This window comes from Gopherus flavomarginatus, chromosome 2, assembly GCF_025201925.1.
Source record: "Gopherus flavomarginatus isolate rGopFla2 chromosome 2, rGopFla2.mat.asm, whole genome shotgun sequence".
Taxonomy (NCBI): Eukaryota; Metazoa; Chordata; order Testudines; family Testudinidae; genus Gopherus; species Gopherus flavomarginatus.
The window spans coordinates 19,663,047-19,688,173 of record NC_066618.1 but is presented as its reverse complement, the minus strand read 5'-3'; the positions used below and the strand labels follow the sequence as shown (position 1 = coordinate 19,688,173).

Below are 25,127 nucleotides of genomic sequence, written 5' to 3'. Positions count from 1 at the left end.
AAGCATAACAGAGAAAACAATGGACAAACACACAAAATATTCCAGAGTCACCCATTAGCCTTATGAGACCCAAATATGCCAAAGGCTTTCCACCCCTTCCACAAGGGCAGCCCCCCCTTCAGCAGAAAGTCCTGCTTGCTGAATCAGAAAGAAGGCCCTGAGTAAGTCTAACTGCAGCCTTCTTATACCAAAAGTCCTTTCATCTGTCAGTCTCTGGAAAATCCAGTTTGAACCCGTATAAGCAAGGGTCTCTGGGGGGTGGGGGTACCTCTGTAGATATGTTTAAAACCAAAGTGATTCACCTTAGTCATCCCCTGCTGTTTTAGTTCCTTGAGGAGCTGTGATAACCCTCACCCATGGAGTTGAACAGTCATACACACAATCCCTGGCCCACAGTGATACGTACTGTATTAAGTTTATGTTCCCCCAAGAACACTGTATACAGTTACAATATTTGTCACAGCTATGTTTATAAGGTTTTTAAAGGTATAATTCTTTTATATTGTCATATTATTGCATAGAATGGTGTTAGGCTCAAGCCTACTTCATTTATCTCTACCCTATAGAGCAGTAACATACCCTAAGTCTTATTTTTCCACCTTGAGCTCCTAAATGCTTGGCAGTAGGAACATGCATCACTCCTGGCCCAGTCCCCATTCAAAAGGCAGCAGAGGCTTGTTTCCATATAATTGCCCAGAGATTTTATACCCAGAGCATCTGCTCAGACCACAGATTATGGGGAAAATTATCAGACTCTAGGTTATAATAATCTAACTTGTATTAAAAAATACAGCTGAGTTAACTGCAGGCTAGTTAATCTGCCCTAGATGTGTGCCAAATATGGCATACACCTTCGCAAGAGATTCCATTAGATGGCAAATTTGAGAGCATTCCTTATTGCACGGTAACCAAGTAGCTTCCCTACCATTGTGAGAGGAAAATTTAAATTGTACACTTGTTTTTTTAACCCATAAAGTCTGAAGATTTTAGCTGAAGAATTAGAACATCTTGGAAGGAAATGAGACACACCATCCTTACACTGATTTATCCTTTCACTGTTATTCAAATCAAACAGCAGCAACATATGCTGATCTGCCAAGGAGTTAAAAAATGTACCAAATTGTGGAAGGCAGGAAAAGGTTTTTATCCCTCCATCCCCCAAAAATTCTTACCATCTTCAATCACAATGAGTTGTAAGCCATGGTTTACTTTATTTTTTAAAGAACAGCTGCCTCAAAATTTCACTTCATTTGAGTTTTAAAAGGATGTGTGTTATATGTAGTACTTTCTGCCAATCAGAATGAATAACAGAATGGCTATCAACTTTGGCCTCATTCAGTAAATTTTTCTTAAATAAAATCCACAAATAAGTTACTTGGTCTTAAACCTTTAATAATAAAAAGGCAAAACACGCTGCTGAAAACTCATCAGTAAGAATGAGAATGTAAGTGTTCAAATCCTGAATAGTGCAAATTTCTCTCCCACAACTGATCACTTTGGTTAATATACTTAGAAGTATTGGCAAAACTGAACTTTTGACTTACATTTTTGGCTGCATTATTTCTAACACATATAGATTTAGTTGGTCTTTTAAAAATACACCTTAAATACTTACTGCTGTACGATCAAATATATTTACAGCTTATTGTGCCCTTTAATCACATCTGGTTATTTAGGCACTGACACTGGTAACAACATTTATTTCAACTTAATAGGTTTCTCCAAATAGCACAGTCAGCCATTTTATTGAATGAATTAGCTCAATTCTGATCTCAGGCCTTGCCACCTTGATCTTGCAAGCACTTATGCACATAAATTTCTCAGTAGTCCTATTGAGCTTAATTTGACTATCCATATCTATAGTTATTCCCATCATAAATGTTTGCAGCAGAAGGCCCTTATACCAGTGATATTCCATTGAAGCAAATGGAGTTACTGATTTACACTAAAGCAAGATCAGAATTGGGCTCAGTTTAAGATAGCCTTTGTGCTAGTCTTCAAGCTGAAGGCAATTTTACTTTTGTTTACTCCCTTCTCTTCAAATTCAGGATTTTCAAGTCTGCACCAAAGCATTAATAATTTCCCTCAAAAAGGAAATAAAATTACAAATACTATTATTTAGTCTCAATGTCTCTTCTGCTGATGGCTAAGCCTCTAAACAGATGTCATGGGCTAGCTCTGAAGCTACATAAGATTGGAAATGAACAAAAATTGCATAATACAAAAGGCAAATTCATAAAAGTATACAAGTACATCATAACCACAAAACTGGAGTATTTCTAAAAGTTTGGGTTCAATAAAGGGACAACAACAAGCTAACTTTGCTAATTAAATTATTGCTGAATTTTTCCTCCATGCAGCATTGAAATGAATTCAGAACCTTCTCTTTAATATCTCATAAGAAACAATGACTATTGAAGAGAATACAAGGCTCAGATTTTACTGTACATTGCACTTTAATTTTAAGACCTAATACTTGCTATTTAAGTCTACTGAGGTCTAAGCCATTAAACGCATACATTGTGCTCACTAGAACTAAATATTTAGAAACACCAAATGTTCAATGTAGTGACATAAGCACTATTTAATTTTTTTTTTTACAAGGCAATCACAGATTGCAAGTTTTATAGGGTTGTGAAAAAATAAAGTGGTGATCTCTCCAAAAATTGAACGGACAAGTAACCTAATAACTATGCTTCATTTATTAAATAGTAAGTGACAATCCTAGTCTGCTCCTGCTTCCATTGAATTCAGTCAAAACTCTTACTGACTAAAGTAGAAGGAAGATTAGGCTCATAATCTGCTCTTTACAGGGCCTGATTCAACTCCCAAAGAAATAAATACAAGTATTTTCATTAACTTTAATGGAAGATAGGGGTCAAATTCTGAGCACCTGCAATTTCCACTAGTAGCAATGGGACTGCAGGTGCTCAGCATATTTGAGGCCCAGATTTAGTAAAATACTAAGGTATATACCCAACATTAAGCAAGCATACTGACACACTTAATCTGACCCCAATTCAATAAGGTACTTTTTGGCCAAGATACAGATAGAAGTATTAGACAGATGAACTGTAATGAAACTATTAAAATTGGGGCTTTTAGCTGTTTCATACAGTCTGCTTTAAACAAGATTGTCTATAGTATTCTCCTATTGTTCTGAAATGGTTTATAGATTCTATACTAAGTTATCTCAAAAAAGCAATGCAACATTACAAATAAGGGGATGATTCCTTCATACAACTCAAAGCATTGCACTAATGCTTTTAATTTAATTTAGATCGCTTATTTTTAAACAACCCTTTTTAAAAAAAGATTTGGATAAATACTATTCCTATTAAACCATACTTCACCTTTTTTAAGCACCATCAATCTACTTCCTTTGGGCACTGATACAAGAGCTTGTAATTAAATTTTAGTTTCAAGGCTTTGAAATATGGCAGCTGCTTCAATAACTGAAATTGGAATCTAGTAATTGGAAAACTGTCACCTAGTCAGAACTGCTGTATGTAACTTGATGTTAAATTCTTCCAGAGAACAGCCAGACGCAAATGCTTATGCAGTAAATCAAGGTAAGATTTCAAGATAAGCAGTTAATTTCACTTGGCTATTCTAAAATGGATTAATATTTTTCACAAGTCATTTGTGCGGTAAGCCCACAGAGATTTAGAAAAAATAATCCACAGTCAAAAACAAGAACACATCTTCTTAATTTTGTTTTCATACTGGCACCATGTCTTTTGCTCCAAGGATTTAATCAGTGTGTGGTTTCTCAGGAATACCCTGTGGTTAAAAAAAAAAAGAGAAGTGATTAATATAGTACACAATACCGCATTTTATTGTTGTGTGACTTACATTATCTACTGAGGTACACATTACTGTACACTAAAGGTTTCCAGTATTTTTAGAAATTATTGAAATAACTTGAACAAATCTGGACCTTTATATTTGTCACTGGCTGGGAGTTAGAAAATTTGGGTTCTAATCTGAGCTCTGCTACTGATACGCTGTGACACCTTGGACAAGGCACTTCACCTCTGTCTTAATTTCTCCCATCTAAAAATGGGAAGGATATTTTCCCCTTTGCACAAGAAGTTTTTTATCCATAGACCTAAACTATAAGTATTACATATTAACGCTTACAAAAATGAGGTTTAATAAGTAGCATTTAGAATAAGCTCCCAAAACAATTGTTAAGAATAGATTGTTAATACTTCAGAACTTTGACCAGAGAATAGTCCAGCTTAATGAACTTTCATTGATTTTAATACAGTATTATAGCTAGTTATAATGATGTTAATTTGGGAGAAGTACATCCATCTTTAATTCAGGAAAACTCTTTTGCTTTAACTTTAAGCATGTATCTGCACTTAAGTCCCACTGACTTCAAGTGTTTTCCTGAATTGAGGCCACATATTCCAATCTACAGAAGTACTGACAATGGAACTATCCATATAATGAATTGGGTAGAACTGATTTGCTATTAAAGACTGACAGAATGCACCAAATCGGCATTAGCTCCCAGTTAAGTGTGTTCATCTTTATGAATCTCATTATTCTGACAATAACTGTCTGTCAATTGCTCATTGTCAAAACTGATCTATTGATTTCTGTTTTAACATTGTAGTGTTCTGACACTTGCTCCCATTGTTTTCTTTAAGTCTGCCTACTGTTTTCCAACTTTGGCTTAAAACATAGCTTTGTGTCAAGGAAGAATACAGCTCATGGCATAGTCAGGTGGTACCTTGCAGTAAATCTCACAGTAGCAGGGAAACATTATTTAGCATTCTCCAAGAAGGCTATCCTTAGAATCTACGCTCTGGGGCAGCATCCAAATGTTAACTATATTGAAATGGGTTATGAAACAGTTGTACATGACGAAGCTTTCTAGGGGAATATTTGTACTAGGAAACAATGTAGTTTTCAGTGCAAGTCTTTGTATAAAGATGGAGAAATCCTTGGATGTTTTGACATGGCTTGCACTTCACAACTGGTTTGTCTTCAAAAGATTAGATTGGGCGTTATGTCTAAAACTGACTCTGTTGATGCAGTTAAGATGCATATTGATTCCATACACTACAGGGCCCTACTGTTGTACCTCTTGCACATCCAGAACAGTGCAGTCCATGGGAGTTTTGGAACGGCAAGGAACAGAGCTTGTGACACAAATCTCCAAAAGATATGACCAAAGGGTTATTAGTGTGGTCCCCTACTATTTTAGTAAGAGTCCTCGAGGCCGTTGTTCTCACAGAATGCGAAGTATTCCCAGACAGTAATCCAGGAAGATTAAAACCTAGGCAGTTTGAAATAGAGAGACAAAGATGCACATAGAATGTCAGTGTTGAAAATGGACATATCCCAAGGAACTAAGAGTGGGTTTGCAATTGTTTATAACCTAGTCAGTCTTCCTCTTTAGGGCCAAATTAAATGTATATATTTAATGGTGTCAAGAGTAGAAGGATTATGCTTCAGTTAGAGTACTTTAAGGGGCTTCTATTAGCAGAGACTAAGAGTGATCTCAAAGCACTACTGATTTCATCTATAATAGAAGTGTTGTACAGCACATTATAAAATTACACATAAAAAACTATTAATGTTAATATTGCAAAGTTAAGCACTCAAATCAGGAAGTGCCAAAACTAAGGTTCCCCTTGTGTGTATTCACTATAATAGTCTTTACATGATCACATTTTTTTCGCATCATATCTCTGCTTCGTTCAGTGCACAAGACAGACAGTGCTCACTTAGCAGGTAGTGATTCAATATTTCTTTTCATTTTCATCACTCAATGTGTGACCCCAGGCCTTAATTACTGCACACGATCCAAGCCCTTTAAGGAATACAGCGTTCTTCATTTCCTCACAGTTTTTTTTGTGTGTTCATCTGAGTGCATCACAAACATTAATAAATTTATCTTTACAGCACACCCATGAGGTGAAGATGGTATCCCCAGTCTATAAATGGGAAACTAAGGCACAGAGATTAAGGACCGAAGTGACAAAAATACCAACTAATTTAGATGTCCAACATGACAATTGCCAAGAGTATTTAGCATTTTATAACACCTGATATGTTCAAAACAGAGTTTCAGTTGTGAGCACTCAGCACTTCTGCAAGACAGGCCTCAAGTGTCTTAAACTGGGCACCCAGGATGGAAGGAAGAGAAAAAAGAAAAGTAGCTACCTCTGAGAATTTTGGTATAAGTGACTTGTTTAGCATTACAAACGCGGTGGCAGATGCTGAAATAGAATCAGGAGTACATCCTCCTCGTGCAGTTCCCTATTTCATGCACCTTCCAATCTCCTGAGACAAGGGCGCTACAAAGTTATTTTTACAGAGAAATATAAGAAGGTCTCCTACACAAAGTTACACTACCACTAAGAAACTCCTGTTGGGGGATAAAATCCCTGCTGTGCTAGGTGCTGTACAAAGCTACAATCCCTACCCTAGGAGAGCTCACAACCTTTGTTAGTGACAAAATACAGCAAAAGTAGGTTCATGAATGGGTGGAGGCGGACAGAGGATGACTAATGAACATGTTTTAACAGCCTAGCTGTGTGCATAAACCCACACTTTTTGGGGGAAAGGGACTAAATTCAGCCCTGACTAAAGTAGGTGAAATTTCCCTTGCACTTGCTCATGCCAGGGATGAATTTGTTCTAGAACGTTGTTTGTTTAAAGTGAGGGATGTCAAGTGGAATGGGTTCCACAGACTAGACTCTAGCACTGCCCAGCTACCTGCCATATTAAGATGCAATGGTAGCTTCCTTGTAAGGCTGCAAAAGCTCAGTACAAATGCTTCTCAAGGTAAGACTCAAGTAGGTGTTCACAGGTATAACCAGTTTTAGGTTTTTACTCAATTTTAGGGTTTTAACAACTACTGTTAAGTCAAAAGTGGCTGATGCATAAACACGAGTGCTCAAAAGAGAACAAAAGTATCATTTTTTTCCCCCAACAAGCAAAACAGGGACAGGTGTCTATGGCCAAAAGCCCTATTAAGAGGGAACTACATTATAAAACTTCAGTCATGTGGTCACATGTTAGTGTTGCCAGGTAATCACAGAATAGAGGCAAAGCCTGTGTGCTGAACAAAAAGAAAGCCAGACTTGAAACCATGTCCCACACAGGACTTCCAAAGGAAACTGTATAGGCAGAAGGGAGGAGTCCACTTACCTACAGAAAGAAAGTGAAGTTTCACAATAGAAACAACACTATGTTGCATAATGAACATATCCTAGTCAACTTATAGTGTGATAGGCCACAGCAGTCAAGTTATGGATATGCTCTGCAGTAGGTTATTACTTTTTAATAAGGGCTTATGAGAAAATCTGTGTTTGACTGAAATCATATACAGAGTTAGTATACAGTAATCATGCTGGAGTTCTTCTGACTCTGATAGTTCCATTACCCCAACCCAATATAAAGGAGGTCAGACAGGATCTCTCAAGTTAAAGTAGGGTGTGAAGTGAGTAGTCCAGGAGGAGGAACCATAGAAACCAAGCCAGAGAGGAGGTTTAAGATGAACTTTGATTTTAGTGTTAATTTGTGCCAATACAACCAAACCTGCTCAAGGGGACTTGTTTGGCCTCTACCTGGGCACAAGCTGCCTTAGACTAGGACTGATACTTATTCACTTTTAAAATAAAAATCTGTGAGTAATTCACCAAAAACAGTAGTGTTTATTTTTCACAACAGAGAAGCTGAACCAGAGAGAGAAACTGATCATGGACTGGCATAGGGCCTAGAATTCACACCCAAGCTTCAGCAGTAGTTTAAAAATCAGAGAGGCTGTAGACTGTGATTAAGACAGACCCTAGGTTTTTTCAAATTTTATTGAGATGCTCCAGAAGTACCAAGCAAATACATATAGGGTATATTTTTATTTCTCTTGCTTCCTTTGCTGTCTAAGCATGGTCACAATACAAAAATAGAGTCTTTGCCCTACAACTTGGGTTAGGTGACTAGCTCCAGACATGGCACAATTGGTGGCAGCTTCTCTTTGGAAACCGTATTATTGCCTAGTTAAGAGAAATCAGGTGTGATTGTAGCCTTAGCCTAAGGTGCTTTGCCTGCTACCAGGTTGTTGCTACATTTAATTACTACACATGTTCAAAATATACATTACATCTCCTGGAATCCAGTAATCAGAAAGCTGGAGCTACTTCACAATGTATGTTCTTCACCTAACAATATATATAAAGTGGGGAGAGGAGGGGGGAAGAAAGGGAAGACACTTCTACAAGTTAGAGAGTAAGCAGGAAGTGTAGAAAGGTACAATTCTGACCTCTAGACTGGTGAAGGCTTACATGCATTGGGCTTGATTCTCCACCATTGCCATGCATCTTGTCTAGTCATTTATATGCAAACAAAGTGGATATAAAATGCTACCTTTCTGATTTGGAAGAATTTTACACACACTCTGCTTTGCCTTTATAAGTGACTAGATAAAGGTGCAACACAGCAGAGAATCAAGCCCTCACTTTCAATTCTCTTTTGGTACAGAACATGAACAGATTTTTAAACTCCCTTATAGCTGTGACTAGTCCAGTTATTTCAAAATTGTAGACCAAGCTTCCACATAGGATGTTTAAGAAAGCTATTTACATGCAGTACAGCAATTTGGTTAGTGGAGAAGAGGCCTTAGTGTCAATGTGTGTGGCAGATCGTCACATGGGTCGTACACCTCAGCAGGTCAAACTGTAGCTTGTATCCAAAGCCACATTTATGAAGGTCATATTCCTTCAGACAAGAAGTGAGAGATGGCAAAAAAGCAACCTTTCTTCCTCTAAAAGAGCTCTAAGTGTATAGCCTTTTGTTTTAAGTAGCGCCAAAAAGCAACTAACATAAGTATTTGTAGGATTAAGAATTTTCATCTGGCTCACTGCCTTGATATAGCCTAGAGAACACTGTTACAAAGTAATACCACTTTGTTCAGATTTAGTTTAAACTACGATGTTGTAGTAAACAAGGATGGGAGACGGTACAAGTCTGTTAAGTGTCCCGTGATCCACACAGGATCAGCGGAAGATTGAGATCATCCAAGAAGCACAAGAAAAGACCTAGTGGAACAAGTTACATGATTCCATTTCCAGTTTATTCACTTGCATTTGCTTGTGACAACTTTTAGTGATAATGGATTACTCAAAATTGTAATAACTGGCCGGAAATCCCTTCCCATAAAAAGTTTCACATTTTAATCAAAGTATGAAAATGCAGTATTTTCAAAGGAAGGAATTTCCAGAAGAATTCTACTTTCTGAAAACTACAATGGACTTTTCAGCTTGCTGGCTGGCTGGCTGCATAGAAGGTTATTGTTCAATTTCACTTTCTCCCTGCAGAAAGTGAAATTGAGAAACTTCCCAGGTGGACAGCTGTCATTTTAATTTTTCCTCAACAGAAAATAGAATTCTTTTTGGAAAGAAAAAGTTTTCATGCAGAAAGTTTCAATTTGGCAAAAACTGGATTTTCCAGAGTCATTCCAGTGGAAAATTACCTGCTGTAGTAATGACAGATAAGGGATCCTTATTTGTTATAGTAACTCATCACCAACACATCTGTCAAGTTTTGTCCTTTCTTTCTAGAACTTTAATTTCTAAACTCTTCCCGGCAACCCCACCTGATTCTGTAATTAGTCAGCATTGCCAGTTAAGTAGTATTACCAGTGTGAAGGGAGACTCTCCTAAACCCTATGTGCAGTTTGATCTGCCCCCACCCCCAGGTTTGGACAAAGGCAACTAACTTCCTTTATCACTGCTGTTAAATAAAGATGCTGCACAATGTAACATTAAATAAACACTAGCAATATCTATATAGGCTTTATTATGGAGGTACCAGTTGTAACTCCTTAGTTAAAAATCCATCTTGCACTTAAATCAGAGAGAGTTGAGAGATCTGTTTGGGCTTTAGATTTCTTATCACTCTAAAGAGCCAATATCACATGCACCCTTTTAGAAACACTAATTTCTTCTTATCCATCTGAGTTGTGTTCAGCATCATCTTATTTAACTAAAAAATATACAGACAGATTATATTGTTACAGGTTTTTAAAATCGTATTAATGGTCTTGCACATTAAAAAGTACATTCATGCAAACTTCCATACTCACTGAAAAAGTTTGAGAGCATGAACATAGCCATAGGACTCAGGACCAGCGAGTAGCCTCAAAATTTGTCCCAAAATGCCAAAGGGAAGTGACCTCAACTATGCTTCTTCCCCCACTTTTCTCATTAGTTCAGTAACAGACCCTATGGCCCGTTGTACACTAAATAAATTAATGTCTGACACTGAAGCAAAGAGGTCAAACAATCTCCCTAACCTGACTTTTCTGCAAACCAGTGTTAAAAACTACTGTCCCAAAGGCACTGATGGGATCAGTCAAGTTCAACACCTCAGTAGGAAAGTATACTACAAGGTACGTTGAACTGTGACCCTATTCACACCAGCAGGAATAGTTTTCCCAACACTGATTTGAGAAGAGCTAGGGTAGAAGGAATGAGATAAGAGGCCTGTTGTGTTACACAAGCTACATACACTAGACCTTCACCTACTTTTAGGGCACACATGCCATTCAATAGCATCCCCTACTCCTTTAAAAAATCTCGAACATTAAGCCTGACATGTCAAGTACTTGAAAGCTCCTGTGCCCTTCTTTTGGGAAAGGTTATACACCTCAATCACATCAGTATTGCAGGGTAGCAGAAATAGTCAATTGGAGGAGGCTTTCCAGGATCAGAGAATTGTGGCTAAGGAGACAGAAGCCAAATCAATGCAGTATTAATTATGACTGTCAATGTCAGAACACATTTGACAAGCAGGTTTTAAGCTGATTTGCAAGCCATAGGCAAGAGTTTTTTTTAAACTGTTAAATATTGCTGTAAAGAAAGCAAGTTTCTACTATATCTATTTAAGAACCAGGTATATGAGGCTATTATCCAGCATATACAATCCCCTGATGTGTGAAGTTACAGTTATGCAGAAGTAAGCCCTGAAATACATGTTTGCGAGGAGAAAGATGCCATGTATTTTCATACTAGGATGAAGGAAGAAAAGCTCTATATAGGGCAACATTTTTCTGAAAAAAACTTAATCTTAAAAAAAGCAGGTTTCCCTCCCCAGAGTCTTTTTACCTTCCAACCTCCCCACAATTTCTAATCTCTTTACGTGTTAAGACAGTCAGTGGAGGGGACATCAGGAGCTCTCCTATGGTCCTGCACTTCACTATACTAAGATTCTTATTAGGCCTACAACACCCTGTATGATTCATATGGCCACTGGAAGAGCTCTGATTAGGAGAAAGAGCCTAGTGCTAATGAATACTATAGAATTCCATCCCAGTGACAACATGCCAGATTTCTATGCTCCAGTTTCAGTCCTTGAGAGGTGGTTCTATAAGGCTTACTAGTCAGTTCATGAATCATGTCCTCACAGGCACAGTCTCCATGGACGAACATCTGTAAAGGATGCTTCCCTATGAAATATCCAAATACTAATCATACAACAGTTACCATAGCCAGTTGTCTTCCTATGTTTCCTACAGTCACGCCGCCTGAGAAAAATATACATGGTAGCCAAGAACGGATGTAAAGAAAATCTGGCGATGTATACCTAAAGTAAACAAAAATTAGTGAATTAGAAAAAAAAGACATTGCATTTCCATTATGTTAAAGAATTATAGTCCAATAGTCTTACAGAGAAGCATAATAATAATGCAAGGAATTCCCCCCCCCGCCCAAAAAAAAAGGAAATAATTCTCTTCTTTCCAAAGCCCTGTGTTGGGTTAAGGCCAACTTCCAGCCAAAAAAGGTTAGCAATTCCCTCTTTCTGGAGCCAGTCCATGGCACTTCAGGGTCGGGGGGGAGGGGGAGCAGGAGAGAGGGTTGGAGAAAAACGACTTGTCACTTTACCAAGGGTCTGAGCTTATTTTTACCACAACCTTCTCCATAAGCTCACAGTCCTAACTTGGTTGGCCCTGCCTTTGTTTTAGGAGCAGTGCATTACACTTGTTTATATTCTTTGAGTTTCAAACTACAATAACTCAAATATAAAGCAAAATATTGAAGTTTCCATATTTTATAAAAAATGAATTCTCTAGCAGTCAGGTGAGTTCAAGTCTTAAATGTGTATACTTACTGATAAACACCATTATATACAAGAAACTGAGTTATTAGAGTGGCTAGAAAGGCTATTGTAATTCCAAGACCAAGACCACTTCTTGAACGATCAAATGTCCACCAAAGGCCCAATGACAAGGCTGCTAGAGTCAAGGAGAGCTGAATGTTATTTGCAAAATCCAGTTTCTAAATCAGAAAGTTAAGGACAATTCCTTAAAGATTTTAGTCACAGAAAAAGGATTCAGACAAAAACTTTAATATCTTATGTAGAAAAGAAATGGAAGTTGACAGTTTAAGAACAATCACTAATTCTGGATGCCCAATGAGAGAGACCTTGGAGCTGGTTTGCAGAGAGCCTACTGATTTTTATAACTGCAGTTGTGAGCACTTAACCATGAAGAGCAGGTCAAGGTTGCTCATACCAAGTACCCAAAGATTAAGGAATCCCAATTTAATGGCCACTTTTTAAAGTTTTGGCCTATAAAACCAAGACTTCCATCCCTTTCTGTTGATTTAAGTTTTCTGCTGGAATAGAAACTATTCTAAAAATTTCAGTACAATAAGCATCCATCTGGGATAGTGACTACCAGTCACTTCTGAGACTGCTGTTTACATGGGTGAGAAACTTATCTTTATCAACCATTTTAGTAGCAAAAAGGTCATTTTTAAGTTTGCCTCGGTTCAGTTGGTATGAACTCTAAAAACAATTCTGACACATGAGCATACGATTTATTTGACAAATACATATTCTAGTAATAAGTATCTATTCGTCAACTGTTGTGTAAGCTATGACCACGTCTCTATTTGCATTAAGTCTTACCTGTTTAAGACTCTTAAGACAAACCTGCTACTGTAGTTCATTATCATCAACATTTAAATAAAAACACAAAAAGGTAAACTAGTTCAAGGATACAGCACTTGCATGGTTAATACCAACAAAAACTGCTATACATCGCATTACACTGGCCCATTCTCTCTTGAATTTGTGTGGTTCTCCAAGATGGCTGTCAATACATGGGTACAGCAGACCAACAACAGCTGTAAGAATGAAATGAGACAGCTTGTACACAGAATTTATACAATTAATATTTCAATATTAGTCTGGCAAATAAGTGCATGGCAAAGCCTCCTAAGCAGTCAAAGACTCATATCACTTTATATGTAGGGCCATACCAAATTCTTGGCTGTGAAAAATGCATCATGGACAGTGAAAGTTGGTCTCCTCTATGAAACCTATAGGGTAGAAGTACACAACACTTAAACTTGGGGTCCTGACCCAAAATGGGGTCACAAGGCTATCGTAAGAGGTGGAATGTCACAGTACTGCTACCTGTACTTCTGTGCTGCCTTCAAAGCTGGGCAACAGAGTGGCAGTTGCTGGCCAGGCACCCACTGAAGGCTGTACTGCCGCAGCGCAGAAATAAAGGTGGTATGGTATGGTGTATTGCCACCCTTCCTTCTGGACTGCCTTCAGAGCTGGCCACCTGCTCTCTGACTGCCCAGCTCTGAAGGCAGCACAGAAGTATGGTTGACATTGTAGTGAAGACAAGTCCAGAGAGTCAGGGGACTTCCTTTTCCCAAGAGTAACAGTTCACACTCACTCTGCATCTATTCTGCTGGATATGTGTTACATAACAAAGTCAACACATGACATTACCGAAAACTTAAATCAAAGTGAAGGGTGGAATATTTCTTTACTTTCAGAATCCAGTATAGCCAAGACACCGCCAGTGACAACTGAATAGGCATGACTGTTACAGGCATCTTACAATAGACTGAATCAGGATTATAAATACCTGCCTGAACTTAAACCATGAGCAGAGGAACTCCCCCCTCACATAGCTATAAAAAAGTTCAGGACTGTCACTCTGAAGTCTTGAATGTCTGAGTCAGTGTGAAGTGATGGAAACAGCTGCAAGCAAACAGACAGAGTGTATGTGTATGTGTGTGTTTAGAATTTCACCAGGATTGGTCATCACTGGGATTCATGATCCATTACTATCCACTTTTTAAGTTCTCAGCCATTTTGACTTTACCCAATTACACCCATGCAACAGCAGGGGCTTTCAGCTACTATATCTATCCAGCTAGACCAGTGACAGAGGTAACAGCCAATTGCCACCCGTCTTGTACACCTAATTTGCATACAATAATTTCATTTGTTGTTACAAGTCAGTGATATGAGGATGCTTGTACAAGATGGATTACTTGGGCCAACTGCCACAATTCTTCAAAAGTTGATTTGCCACCTATACAACTCAAACTCCCCAATGCAACCAACACCCTCAAACAAGTCAATATAATCAACCACACAAGATTCCAAGATTGTCACTCTGTCACAGACTTTCAAACACTAGTTGGATTATAATGGCCCATTTCTGCTCCCATTCAAATCAAGGAAACTAAGAGTATATACCTTATTTAGTTTTAAGAGAGCTGGACAAATTTATGAGTGCACTTGTATGACCAGGTTGCTTGTGATGGGAGGGGAGCAAGGTTCCACAGCACTGGGGCTCACTTCTAGTTTGTCTTATCTTCCAAAAGCTCATGCTTCAGCATTCCAGCCTGCAACCCCAAATGTATTCTGGAAGGGTTTTATTTTAAATCTCCTTCCTTTGAAGCATCAGGGATGGCCACAGCTGGAGCTGGGACACTGGATGGTATAGGCCAGAGCTCCAAGATGGCACAGAGCAGTCTCTCCTCTCAGTGCCTGGATGGCTAGTTCTTGCTCACATGCTCAGGGTCTAACTGATCACTGTGTGTGTGTGCTGGGGATGGAGTGGTCAGGAAGGACTTTTCCCCCAGGTCACATAGGCAAAATGCCTCCCCCACACCCACCTCCTGGGGTCATTTCCATTCTTTTCAGTATCTGGGTGCAGGTCACTTCCCAGGATTATCTGACTCACTTTCATTTAATCATGCCTGCCATTGTGGGGGCCTTGACCAGTGGTGCACCTGGGTCCCATCCATTCTCTGTCCATTGCACATAACCGTCTAGTTTCCTGGGGGCTGTAATACTTTGGTGTTGTGTTTGGCATGTGGGTGGCCTGTGATATACAAGAGATCAAACTAGATTATCTAGTGGCCTTTAACGCTGACTCTAATCCTAACCCTTACCGTAGACTTCAACAGTAGCAGGATAAAGCCTTAAATGAGCCAAATTCTGTTGTCAGTTGCACCAATTAAAGTTATATTCCATTGCAACTACAGGAAGAATTTCACTCAAGATTAGGTGGTATCTGTTTTTAAAAGCAACTTCTAAGAAGGGGTAAAAGTCACTTCTATTTCCAGAACTTACTGGGACTAGGAAAGGGCTGTTTGATCTCTTTTCACACATGTTCTTGCCATGCACTTAAGCTTCAAAAGTTGTAGCTGGCTAGAAGAGACACTCAGAAGCTTGGGATTTCAGACTTGTCTAGAATGTTATGTCAGCTACACCATTATCACGGCAGCAATTCATTTTCAAATTGAAAAACAGATTTGTCTACATTCAAAAGACATTGTACCAAACAGGAGACACTCTTGTGCTACTCACTCTGGGGTATTCCAAAGAATACTCTCCTTTGGAAACAATTTACTGTGGGGGCCCAAACAAACAGTGTTAAATGGCTACAGCTTTAAACAAGTCAGACTTGACACTGAGTTACTTTATGTAGATGTTTGTTCAACTAAATATCTCAAATTAGCTAGCTTATTAATTTTGTGCTTTTTTGTTTGCAAGCACAATACAAACTCTTTCGTATTTTCTAACCTTTGGTTAGGTGTTTTTGCTACTGTAGAGGTACTTGTACCTGTAGGGTAGAGGAACTTGCCTAAAGTCAGTATATCGTAACACAGGATTCGCACAATCCTCTGATCAGAAAGCACAAAACTCAAATGAAAGCTTTCAATCTAGTCCTGCTGAAGAAAACTTCTGGTCTATCAGTGATGATGTACTCAGCTATATACACACTTACTCACCAAGACAAAACACTCTGTTTAACACACACCTCCTCACACACACACACCCCAGAACAAACACCACACCCATGCATCTTCAGAGGGTTCTTACAAGAATGATGAGATTGTTGAAAACATTATACCTGGCCAGAGTTGGAAAGTAAAGTTGTATGTAATCTGCTATAATTGTTCTCCTTATATAAGATGGATTTAAAGGTGTATTGGATTGAAAGGTATGTTTTTAAGAAGGAAATTCTCATCAGTGTTGCAGATAATGCTTTCCTTGGATTATTAAAACAATTCTAAAGAGCAGAGTTCCTTTTCACTGGTTATGGTGTTTTCAGTTTCCACAAGCCAGAGAGTCTACAGATTTTCCACTCTTACTTTAATGTACTAGCACAGTGCTATAACATTTGGATTGCAGATGCTACATGGGAAGGTTTAAGATTTTTTTTCTTCCCTATTTGTGTTTTTAAAAAAAAGTCATGGGAACATTTATCTTGGTTTTATTTGTTTTTAAATTTAACCTGCCATCTCCCTCCCCACCCTTTCCCCAATGCCATCTGTAAATACTAGATATACTAATAATTTAAGCCCTGCTTTTACCATACCTATACTGAGGTCAGCTGCCCATTTTTGTTCAAACAAACAAAAAGACCTCTTACTTTCATTGTGTGTTTTGTTACAGATTGTGCTGTAGCTTGCAAGAACTCAGTTTCTGGTGGTTACTGAGATTGTGGCTGCTGGCAGTTGCACTGCTCTAGGCAGAGAGCAGGGCAGACAGCCAGAAAGGCTTCCCTCATTCCCCACTGACATGTGACTTCCTTGTTTTCGATTCTCTGTCTGTGGCATGTTCACTCAGGCAGCCAATAATAACTGAACCTTGCGACTCACCAGTTTCAGAGGGAACCAATCATACAGCAAGCAGCGATGATGAGAGCCATACCTGCTGCTGCACTAGGTCCAAGCACTATTGACAGTCCTGCCAGACAACAGGACACCCAGGATGTATCCCAATACTCTGCAACAAGTGGAGAGTGCTTCTCTTGGCTCCCAGGAGAAAAATCCTATACACCACAGCCTGCAAAAATCCCCTCAGCCCTAAAGAGCTGTGTGTAGAGAGATGTATCCAATTATTCCCTCAGAACATCTCATTGCTGAAATATTGGCCACCTGAATAGAGGATTCACACCTCAAGTACATGTAAAGGCAGTTTGAAAGAGAAGCATATCACCTTTGTAAAGAGTGTACTTAAGCTCAGGAAGCACTTTGTGCCAGATATGAAATTAGTTTTCTTCTGGATGTGGGGAAAAGCTGGACCAAGTCCATTCTTACCCAAGCCCAGACATCATGCCAGCTACATACACATTAAGTGTGGCCACTGCCAAACCCCCGAACATGCGGGCCACAGATGCTCCCCATCCCCAGTACCACCTTCTTTCTCACATTGCAGCTGACCAACCCACCTCCAGGCCAACTATAGGAACTCACCTGCAGCTGTCCCACAGCAAGGGGGCACCCACCAGGCAGAGGAGAAGATAGTGGCAATGACTTCCTCAGGGAACAGAGTCACATTCCTCTGGATCTGCAGTAAGTTCAACACCAGTGCCATGAAAGCACCCACAGCAAAGAGCACCAGGCTCCGTTGCACCAAGTGTTGGTTCAAATTCAGACTGCTGGTGCCACTGTTTCTGATACTGGAAGCGCTAGGGGTCCGTGTTCCATGATCCACCAAAGTCAGTGGGGAGCTTGAGACAGAAGCGCTCAGCATCTCGCCCACCTTGGCAGCCAGTCCAACAGCAGTTTTCCCCAGCTGGTTTTTATGCCTTCCCCTAGCAGCACAGGAACAACTCCAGGTGCAATTCTCTAATCTGGGCATTGGCTTCACCATTGGTGTCCTAACACACACGGGGGGGGGGGGGGGGAAGAGAGAGAAAAGAGTGCCTATTAGTGCCCCAAAGCATGGGCAATCACTAAATACTCAGGCGCACGCACACACATATAAGCACTATTACTTCACATGTCTATAGTGCCTACCATTTGAGGAGTTCATAGAATATCAGGGTTGGAAAGTACCTCAGGAAATCATCTAGTCCAACCGCCTGCTCAAAGCAGGACAAATCCCCAGACAGTTTTTTTTACACTCCTGATCTCTCAGTGGCCTCCTCAAGGATTTACTCACAACCCTGGATTTAGTGCTCAAACCTCTGAGCTATCCCTCCCCCAACATTTAAATTAATTTACATCCCCAGCACCCACAGCCTCATTTTACAGCTGGAGAATGAGACACTGAAGTCAAGTGACTTGCCAAAGCTCACAGAGTAAGACTGTGGCAGCGCCAAGAACAGGCCAGATGGTGCATCCAGGTCTCTGCATGTGAATCCATCACATGCCAGACACCGGGAAGGGGATGCTGGGGAAGACCCTCAGGGCACCTCAGCCATCAATAAGGTCAAAGCCGCTACACCCGGCTGGACAGGGGAACAGGCAGCGGGGGGCATCCTCGCCTAGACCCCGGCACCAGGCTCTCAGCCCCAGGACAAGCTAGCTCTAGGCCCCTCCCCAGCCCAGCTGGGTGTCAGAGGCCAAGCGCTCAAGCCGGGAAGGACTGACCCACCCCACGCCAGGCGGGGTCCCCGGGAGCGGCCCAACCCCCGGGGCAGGCAGCGCAGCCCTGCAGGGGTCCCCTCAGCCCGCGCCTAACAGCGCCTGCCCGCGAAGGGCAAGAGTCGGACGGCAGCGCCCGCCACTAGGGGCCACGCTGGACGGGGGGAGGAGCGCTGAGCACCACGGCTGCCGGGTCACCTACCTGCCGCGGCTGGGCTCCCACCTGCGGGGTCGCTGCTCGACTCCCTCACGGTCCCGTCCGGCCGCCGCAGCGGGCTGGGGAAAGGTTTATAAGCCGCGAGCCTCGATGTCACGTTACCCGCTCCTGACCTACCCCGGAGGCAGAGGGCGAGCCGGCCCCCGCCCCTCCCCTCGGAACGGTGGGGGCAGGGAGCCCTCGCGCGGCGCCGGGACCAACATTCAGTCTGGTGAGGCTCGGCAGCCAATGGGAGCCAGGCGGCCCATATGACGTGCGGGACACACCACCCGCCTTCCTTCTCGGTTGACAGCCGCACAGCGTCAGGGCTGGCGCGCGGCTGGGCTGGGCTGGGCTGGGCGGGGGCTTGCTGCGGCGGGGGGTCACGGATCCCTTCCGAGCGGAACGAACGTTCCGCTCCGGTCCCAACGGAAAGCGCAGCCGGTTTCAACTGTCTGAGGCCAGGTGGGTGGGGAGGGGCAGGGACTAGGCCTCATAGACCAGAATGGAGCAGGATGCTCACGTGTAGGGTTGAGCTGAGCCTAGCAGGGGACAAGGGGGCTGCCAGGTCCTGCTGCCCTTTGAGCACAAACCCCGCGGATTGCACCGTCATCGCAACAGGCAACAACCCTCAGCAGCTTCTAACATTGCCCCAGCTCCAGCCCCCATGCGCCTGCACAGCTGGCCAGGGGGCATGGTGCATTCTACCCCCATGCACCACAGATCTGCCCCAGCTCCCCCAGGCGCTGTGGTCTGTGTGACAGGAAGTCAGAGTAGACAGATACTTACAATGGCCTCTTCTGGTCTTAAAATCCCAGTGCATGAGCATCGCAGGACCCTGGGTCCAGCTGGAGCGTGCCAATTTTTGGCCTTGAGCTTCTACACTATATTAGCTAAAAAAGAATGAAGTGTAGCTACTCTCACTTAAGTGAAGAAATCTGGATCTCGATGTGCTCAGTCCAATAGCACTGAAAAACACGTACCTGACTCTTGCCCATTTTTAACCCTAATCCCCCAAATTCTACTGCCAAATCTGTGTGCAGTGCATAGATATTTTCAAAAAGGTCTAAGGCAGTGGTTCCCCAACTTGTTCCGCCACTTATATAGGGAAAGCCCCTGGCGGCCCGGGCCAGTTTGTGTATCTGCTGCCTCCGCAGGTTCGCCTGATCCCAGTGGCCGTGGTTCACTGCTTGGTGCTCGGGGCAGCTTCAAGCAGCGAACCGCGGCCACTGGGATCCGTAATCGGCCGAACCTGCAGACAGTGCAGGTACACAAACTGGCCTAGCCCGCCATGGGCTTTACCTGCATAAGCAGCAGAACAAGTTAGGGACCCACTGGTCTAAGGGATTTAGACATCTTCCATTAAAATGGGTTTTACATTAAGGATGATATGTAAAAATTCATTAGGCAGTTTTGATAATTTCAGTCAAACACTGAGCTGCTAAAGCCACATCTATAATGTAATTGTTCACATCTGCTAGGCCAGTTCCATGGCAAAATTTCAATGTAAAGCTGTGCAATTTGCTTGTATCTGAACACATCAAGATCTGAGTTACCTGGATACCGAGTCATCTGATGTAAAAGAGTGGCTACAACCTATCTATCTAGAAGGCAAAATTATGGGAATCTAAGTTTAAAAAACGGGCAGATGCAGGTCCATATCGTATTTTTCAAATGCAGCTGTGCTAGGATGTTTGAGGGGACCAGACTTTTTTAGTGGATTAGGAACAGTTACATTTGGTTTCTGTTTATGTGCTGTCTATTTTTATGGTAAAATTTGGGGCACGTGAGGGCCAAAAATGATGGGCTCCATCAGGATCCAGTTACTGGATACATTTCTCTATGCTGCTATGAGCAGAGATGTTTCAGGGTCTGGATTTTTGCAGTGACATTACAGCAGCTTCACTTTTCTTTTTACCTGATAGAACTTTGGGGTTTGGGATAAAAAAAACTCAGTAGGGTCCACATTCTGGACACCAATTTTTGAGGTGTTGCACACTAGTTTGCAATAGGGTCTGAGTTTTTGGTTTACTAGGAGCTGGAGCATTTTTTCTCTAGGCAAAACAGTAGAATTTGGATTAAAAACTGGCAGGCTGCAAGTACCAAATACACGTTTCCAGTGCAATTCAGCCACGATGAATCATGGTCCAGATTTATTCACTGAAATAGGATCAGCTATATTTGTTTTGCATTTAGCTCACAGAGTTTGGCAGCTTGGGCCAAAAATTGCCAAGCTCTGGCTGGGTACAGGTGGTGGATGAAGGTTTTTGCATATTGCCATTCTTCAGACCAATGGTCCATCCAGCTCAATATCCTGTCTTCCAACAGTGGCTGGTGCCAGATGCTTCAGAGAGAGGGCACATCATGAACAGAACGGGGCACATCATGGAGTGATCCATCCCCAGTCATCCAGTCCCAGCTTCTAGTAAGATATTTAGGGACTACCAGAGCATGGGATTGCATCCCGGACCATTTTGGCTAATAGCCATTATTGGACCCATCTTCCATGAACTTATCTAATTCTTTTTTTTTTTAACCCAGTTATAGTTTTGGCTTTCACCACATCCCCTCCCAATGAGTTCCATAAGTTGGCTGCCTTGTGTGCAGAAATACTTCCTTTTGTTGGTTTTAAACCTGCTGCCTATTAATTTCATTGGATGACCCTGGTCTGTGTATTATGTGAAGGGCCAAATAATACTTTCCTATTCACTTTCTCCAAATCGTTCATGATTTTATAGACCTCTATCATATCTTCCCTCAGTTGTCTCTTTTCTAAACTGAACACTCCCAATCTTTTTAATCTCTCTTCATATGAAAGCTCTTCCATACTCCAATCATTTTGTTGCCCTTCTCTGTATATTTTTCCAGTTCTAATACACCTTTTTTTGAGATGAGGTGACTAGAACTCTACACTTTATTCAAGGTGTGTGTGTACAATGGATTTATGTAGTGGCATGATATTTTCTGTCTTTTTATCCCCTTCCTAATGGTTCCTAGCATTGTTAGCCACTTCGCAGAAGTTTTCAGAGAATTATTCACAATGATTCCAAGATCTCTTTCTTGAATGATAACAGCTAATTTAGACCCCATAATTTTATGTGTATAGTTAGGATTATGCAGGGCCATCCCTAGCCATTTGGGTGCCCTATGCCACCCCCAGGCCTCCCCTCAAGGTCTGGGAGGCAGGAGCTGGGGGGCACTTTAGGGGGCCCCACAGGACCAGTGTGGCCCAGGGGATTAGTGTGGGGCTGGGAGCAGCCGCTCCACTTCCCTTGCCCCGACCCCAGCCGTGTTGCTCAGGGTAGGGGCCTTGAGGGAAAGGATCCCCCACACACACTCACCATCAGCGGCGGGAAGTGGAGCAGCCCAGCTCTCAGCTGCGGTGCTCCACTTCCCGCTGCTGGTGAGAGCCGGGGGTGGTCCTTTCCCCAACCTGAGCGACATGGCTGGGGCCAAGGCAAGGGAAGCGGAGCGGGTTGGGGCCGTGTCTCTCCGCTTCCCGCCTCCGGTGAATGCAGGGGGCAATCCTTTCCCTGCACTCACTGGCGTTGAGAAGCGGAACGCTGTGGCTGGGAGCTGGCAGATCAGAGGGGGTTCGGGCTGGGTTGCTCTGCTTCACGCTGCTGCCAGTGAGTAGGGGGTTGCTAGGGGAAGAGGTGTAATGGGCGTGGGCTGGGGCGGAGCAGGGGGGAAGGGTAAGAAGCAGGGCAGAAGGAGTTGTCCGGGGCCCACACCCTCCTAGGGATAGCCCTGCCCCTTGCAGGGGGGGCTGGCCGAGGGATAGGGCTGGTCGCCGGGATGGGTGCTGCCGCATATGCAGCATACAGCTACCTAGAGCACCATGAAATTGGGGGCAATTTGGTGCCCCCAATGTCATGGTGCCCTACGCACCTGCATATGCCTAAGGATGGCCCTGGGATTATGTTTCCCAATGTGTATTAGTTTGCATTTATGAACAGTGAATTTTGTCAGCCATTTTATTGCCCAGTCACCCAGTTTTGTGAGATCCGTTTGTAACTCTTTGGACTTAATTATCTTGAGTAGTGTAGTATCATCTGCAGATTGTGCCACCTCACTGTATATCCCCTTCCAGATCATTTATCAATATGTTGAATTCCCAGTACAGATCCTTGGGTGTCTCTGCTATTTACTCTCTGCTCTCTCTATTGTGAAAACCGACAGTTTATTTCAAAGGGTTGTTTCCTGTCTCTTAACCAGTTACAGATTCAGGAGAATATCTTCCCTCTTATCCCATGACTGCTTATTTTGCTTAAGAGTCTTTAGTGAGGGACCTTTTCAAAGGCTCTCTGAAAGTTTGAGTACGCTATATCCACTGGATCGCCCTTGTCTAGTGTCCAAAGTATTCTAATAGATTGATGAGCATGATTTCCCTTTACAACAGCCGTGTTGATTCTTCCCTAACATATTGTGATCATAGATGTGACTGATAATTCTGTGTAGAACTGATATGTGAAATTGTTTTTAATTGTTCACTTTATTAATGTAACTTCTGTTCACCATTCACTACACTTACCTACACTGTAACTTCTGTTCCATATTGCAATTCAAACCCCATTTTAAAACACTCACTCCATTTTGTAAAAGCTTCCTCCATCCTTCATTTTTGCAAACCCTGCTGTAATCTTATTAGTTTAGTTTAGATGTGTGAATGAGGTATGTATGAATGATGGAATCAACCTCCAGCCCCAGCCTGTCCTGATGAGATAAAGTTCAAATACCAACGGCTGAAGACCTAGGGTATGTCTACATCTACAATTTTGCAGCGCTGGTTGTTACAGCTGTATTAGTACAGCTGTATAGGGCCAGCGCTGCAGAGTGGCCACACTTACAGCAACCAGCGCTGCAAGTGGTGTTAGATGTGGCCACACTGCAGCGCTGTTGGGCGGCTTCAAGGGGGGTTCGGGGAACGCGAGAGCAAACCGGGGAAGGAGACCAGCTTCGCCGCGGTTTGCTCTCGCGTTCCCCGAACCACCCTGCAAACCGCAGGGAAGGAGACCTGCTTGCTCGGGGGTTCGGGGAACGCGAGAGCAAACCGGGGAAGGAGACCAGCTTCGCCGCAGTTTGCTCTCGTGTTCCCCGAACCACCCTGCAAACCGCAGGGAAGGAGACCTGCTTGCTCGGGGGTTCGGGGAACGCGAGAGCAAACCGGGGAAGGAGACCAGCTTCGCCGCGGTTTGCTATCGCGTTCCCGGAACCACCCAGCAAACCACAGGGAAGGAGACCTGCTTGCTCGGGGTTCGGGGAACGCGAGAGCAAACCGGGGAAGGAGACCAGCTTCGCCGCGGTTTGCTCTCGCGTTCCCCGAACCACCCTGCAAACCGCAGGGAAGGAGATCTGCTTGCTCGGGGGTTCGGGGAACGCGAGAGCAAACCGGGGAAGGAGACCAGTTTTGCCGCGGTTTGCTATCGCGTTCCCGGAACCACCCAGCAAACCGCAGGGAAGGAGACCTGCTTGCTCGGGGTTCGGGGAATGCGAGAGCAAACCGGGGAAGGAGACCAGCTTCGCCGCGGTTTGCTCTCGCGTTCCCGGAACCACCCAGCAAACCGCAGGGAAGGAGACCTGCTTGCTCGGGGTTCGGGGAACGCGAGAGCAAACCGGGGAAGGAGACCAGCTTGATTACCAGAGGCTTCCTCAGGTATGCTGGGATACCTGCTTATTCCACGGAGGTCAAAAAAAGCGCTGGTAAGTGTCTACACTTGATTACCAGCGCTGGATCACCAGCGCTGGATCCTCTACACCCGAGACAAAACGGGAGTACGGCCAGCGCTGCAAACAGGGAGTTGCAGCACTGGTGATGCCCTGCAGATGTGTACACCTCCTAAGTTGCAGCGCTGTAACCCCCTCACCAGCGCTGCAACTTTGTGATGTAGACAAGCCCCTAGACAACAGCCCTAAACAAAGTAAGAAGCATCCACCCTAAAAAGAAAAGGGCAACAGAACAGCAGAAGGAAGATCAAAGCCAGGTTCAAGGCTGAAAGTCACGCCTGCAATTGATGGGTGATCAGTCTAAACCCAGAGGCAGCGTGACACAGCAAGACCTATAGACTTTGAATCCAAACTAAAAGCCTATAAAAAAAGAAGGGTGAGATGAGAGACTCTGGGTAACATTCTGCTGCCAACCTGGAAGAACATCGGTGCCTGCCCAACAGAGATCCAGCTCAGCCTTGTGCCCGGCTTTCCTGGCCAGTTAGCTGCCACAAGCTATGAACCCAAGCTACAAAATCAAGCTATGAACTTAAGCTATCTTCAGGACT

At 42.9% G+C, this 25,127-nt stretch overlaps 1 protein-coding gene across 1 annotated transcript; it reads right to left on the bottom strand.

The window, feature by feature from the left end:
* Positions 1–1,371: 1,371 nt before the first annotated feature.
* On the bottom strand, positions 1,372–19,061 carry INSIG1 (insulin induced gene 1). The gene is made up of 6 exons (XM_050940440.1): positions 18,859–19,061; positions 17,541–17,947; positions 13,024–13,148; positions 12,130–12,296; positions 11,505–11,604; positions 1,372–3,783 (listed from the first exon to the last, which is right to left on the bottom strand). The coding sequence occupies exons 2-6, from the start codon at positions 17,938–17,940 to the stop codon at positions 3,754–3,756; spliced, it is 822 nt and encodes a 273-aa protein (XP_050796397.1). The 5' UTR covers positions 17,941–17,947; positions 18,859–19,061; the 3' UTR covers positions 1,372–3,753.
* Between the last annotated feature and the right edge of the window lie 6,066 nt (positions 19,062–25,127).

Excerpts from the sequence above, each read along its gene's own strand:
- INSIG1 (XM_050940440.1), bottom strand. The coding sequence starts at position 17,940 with ATGGTGAAGCCAATGCCCAGATTAGAGAATTGCACCTGGAGTTGTTCC. Across the intron at positions 12,297-13,023 it reads GTATTAACCATGCAAGTGCT|AAACTGGATTTTGCAAATAA; the intron begins GTATCCTTGAAC and ends TTTCTGATTTAG. Across the intron at positions 3,784-11,504 it reads TAGGAAGACAACTGGCTATG|GGTATTCCTGAGAAACCACA; the intron begins GTAACTGTTGTA and ends TTTTAACCACAG.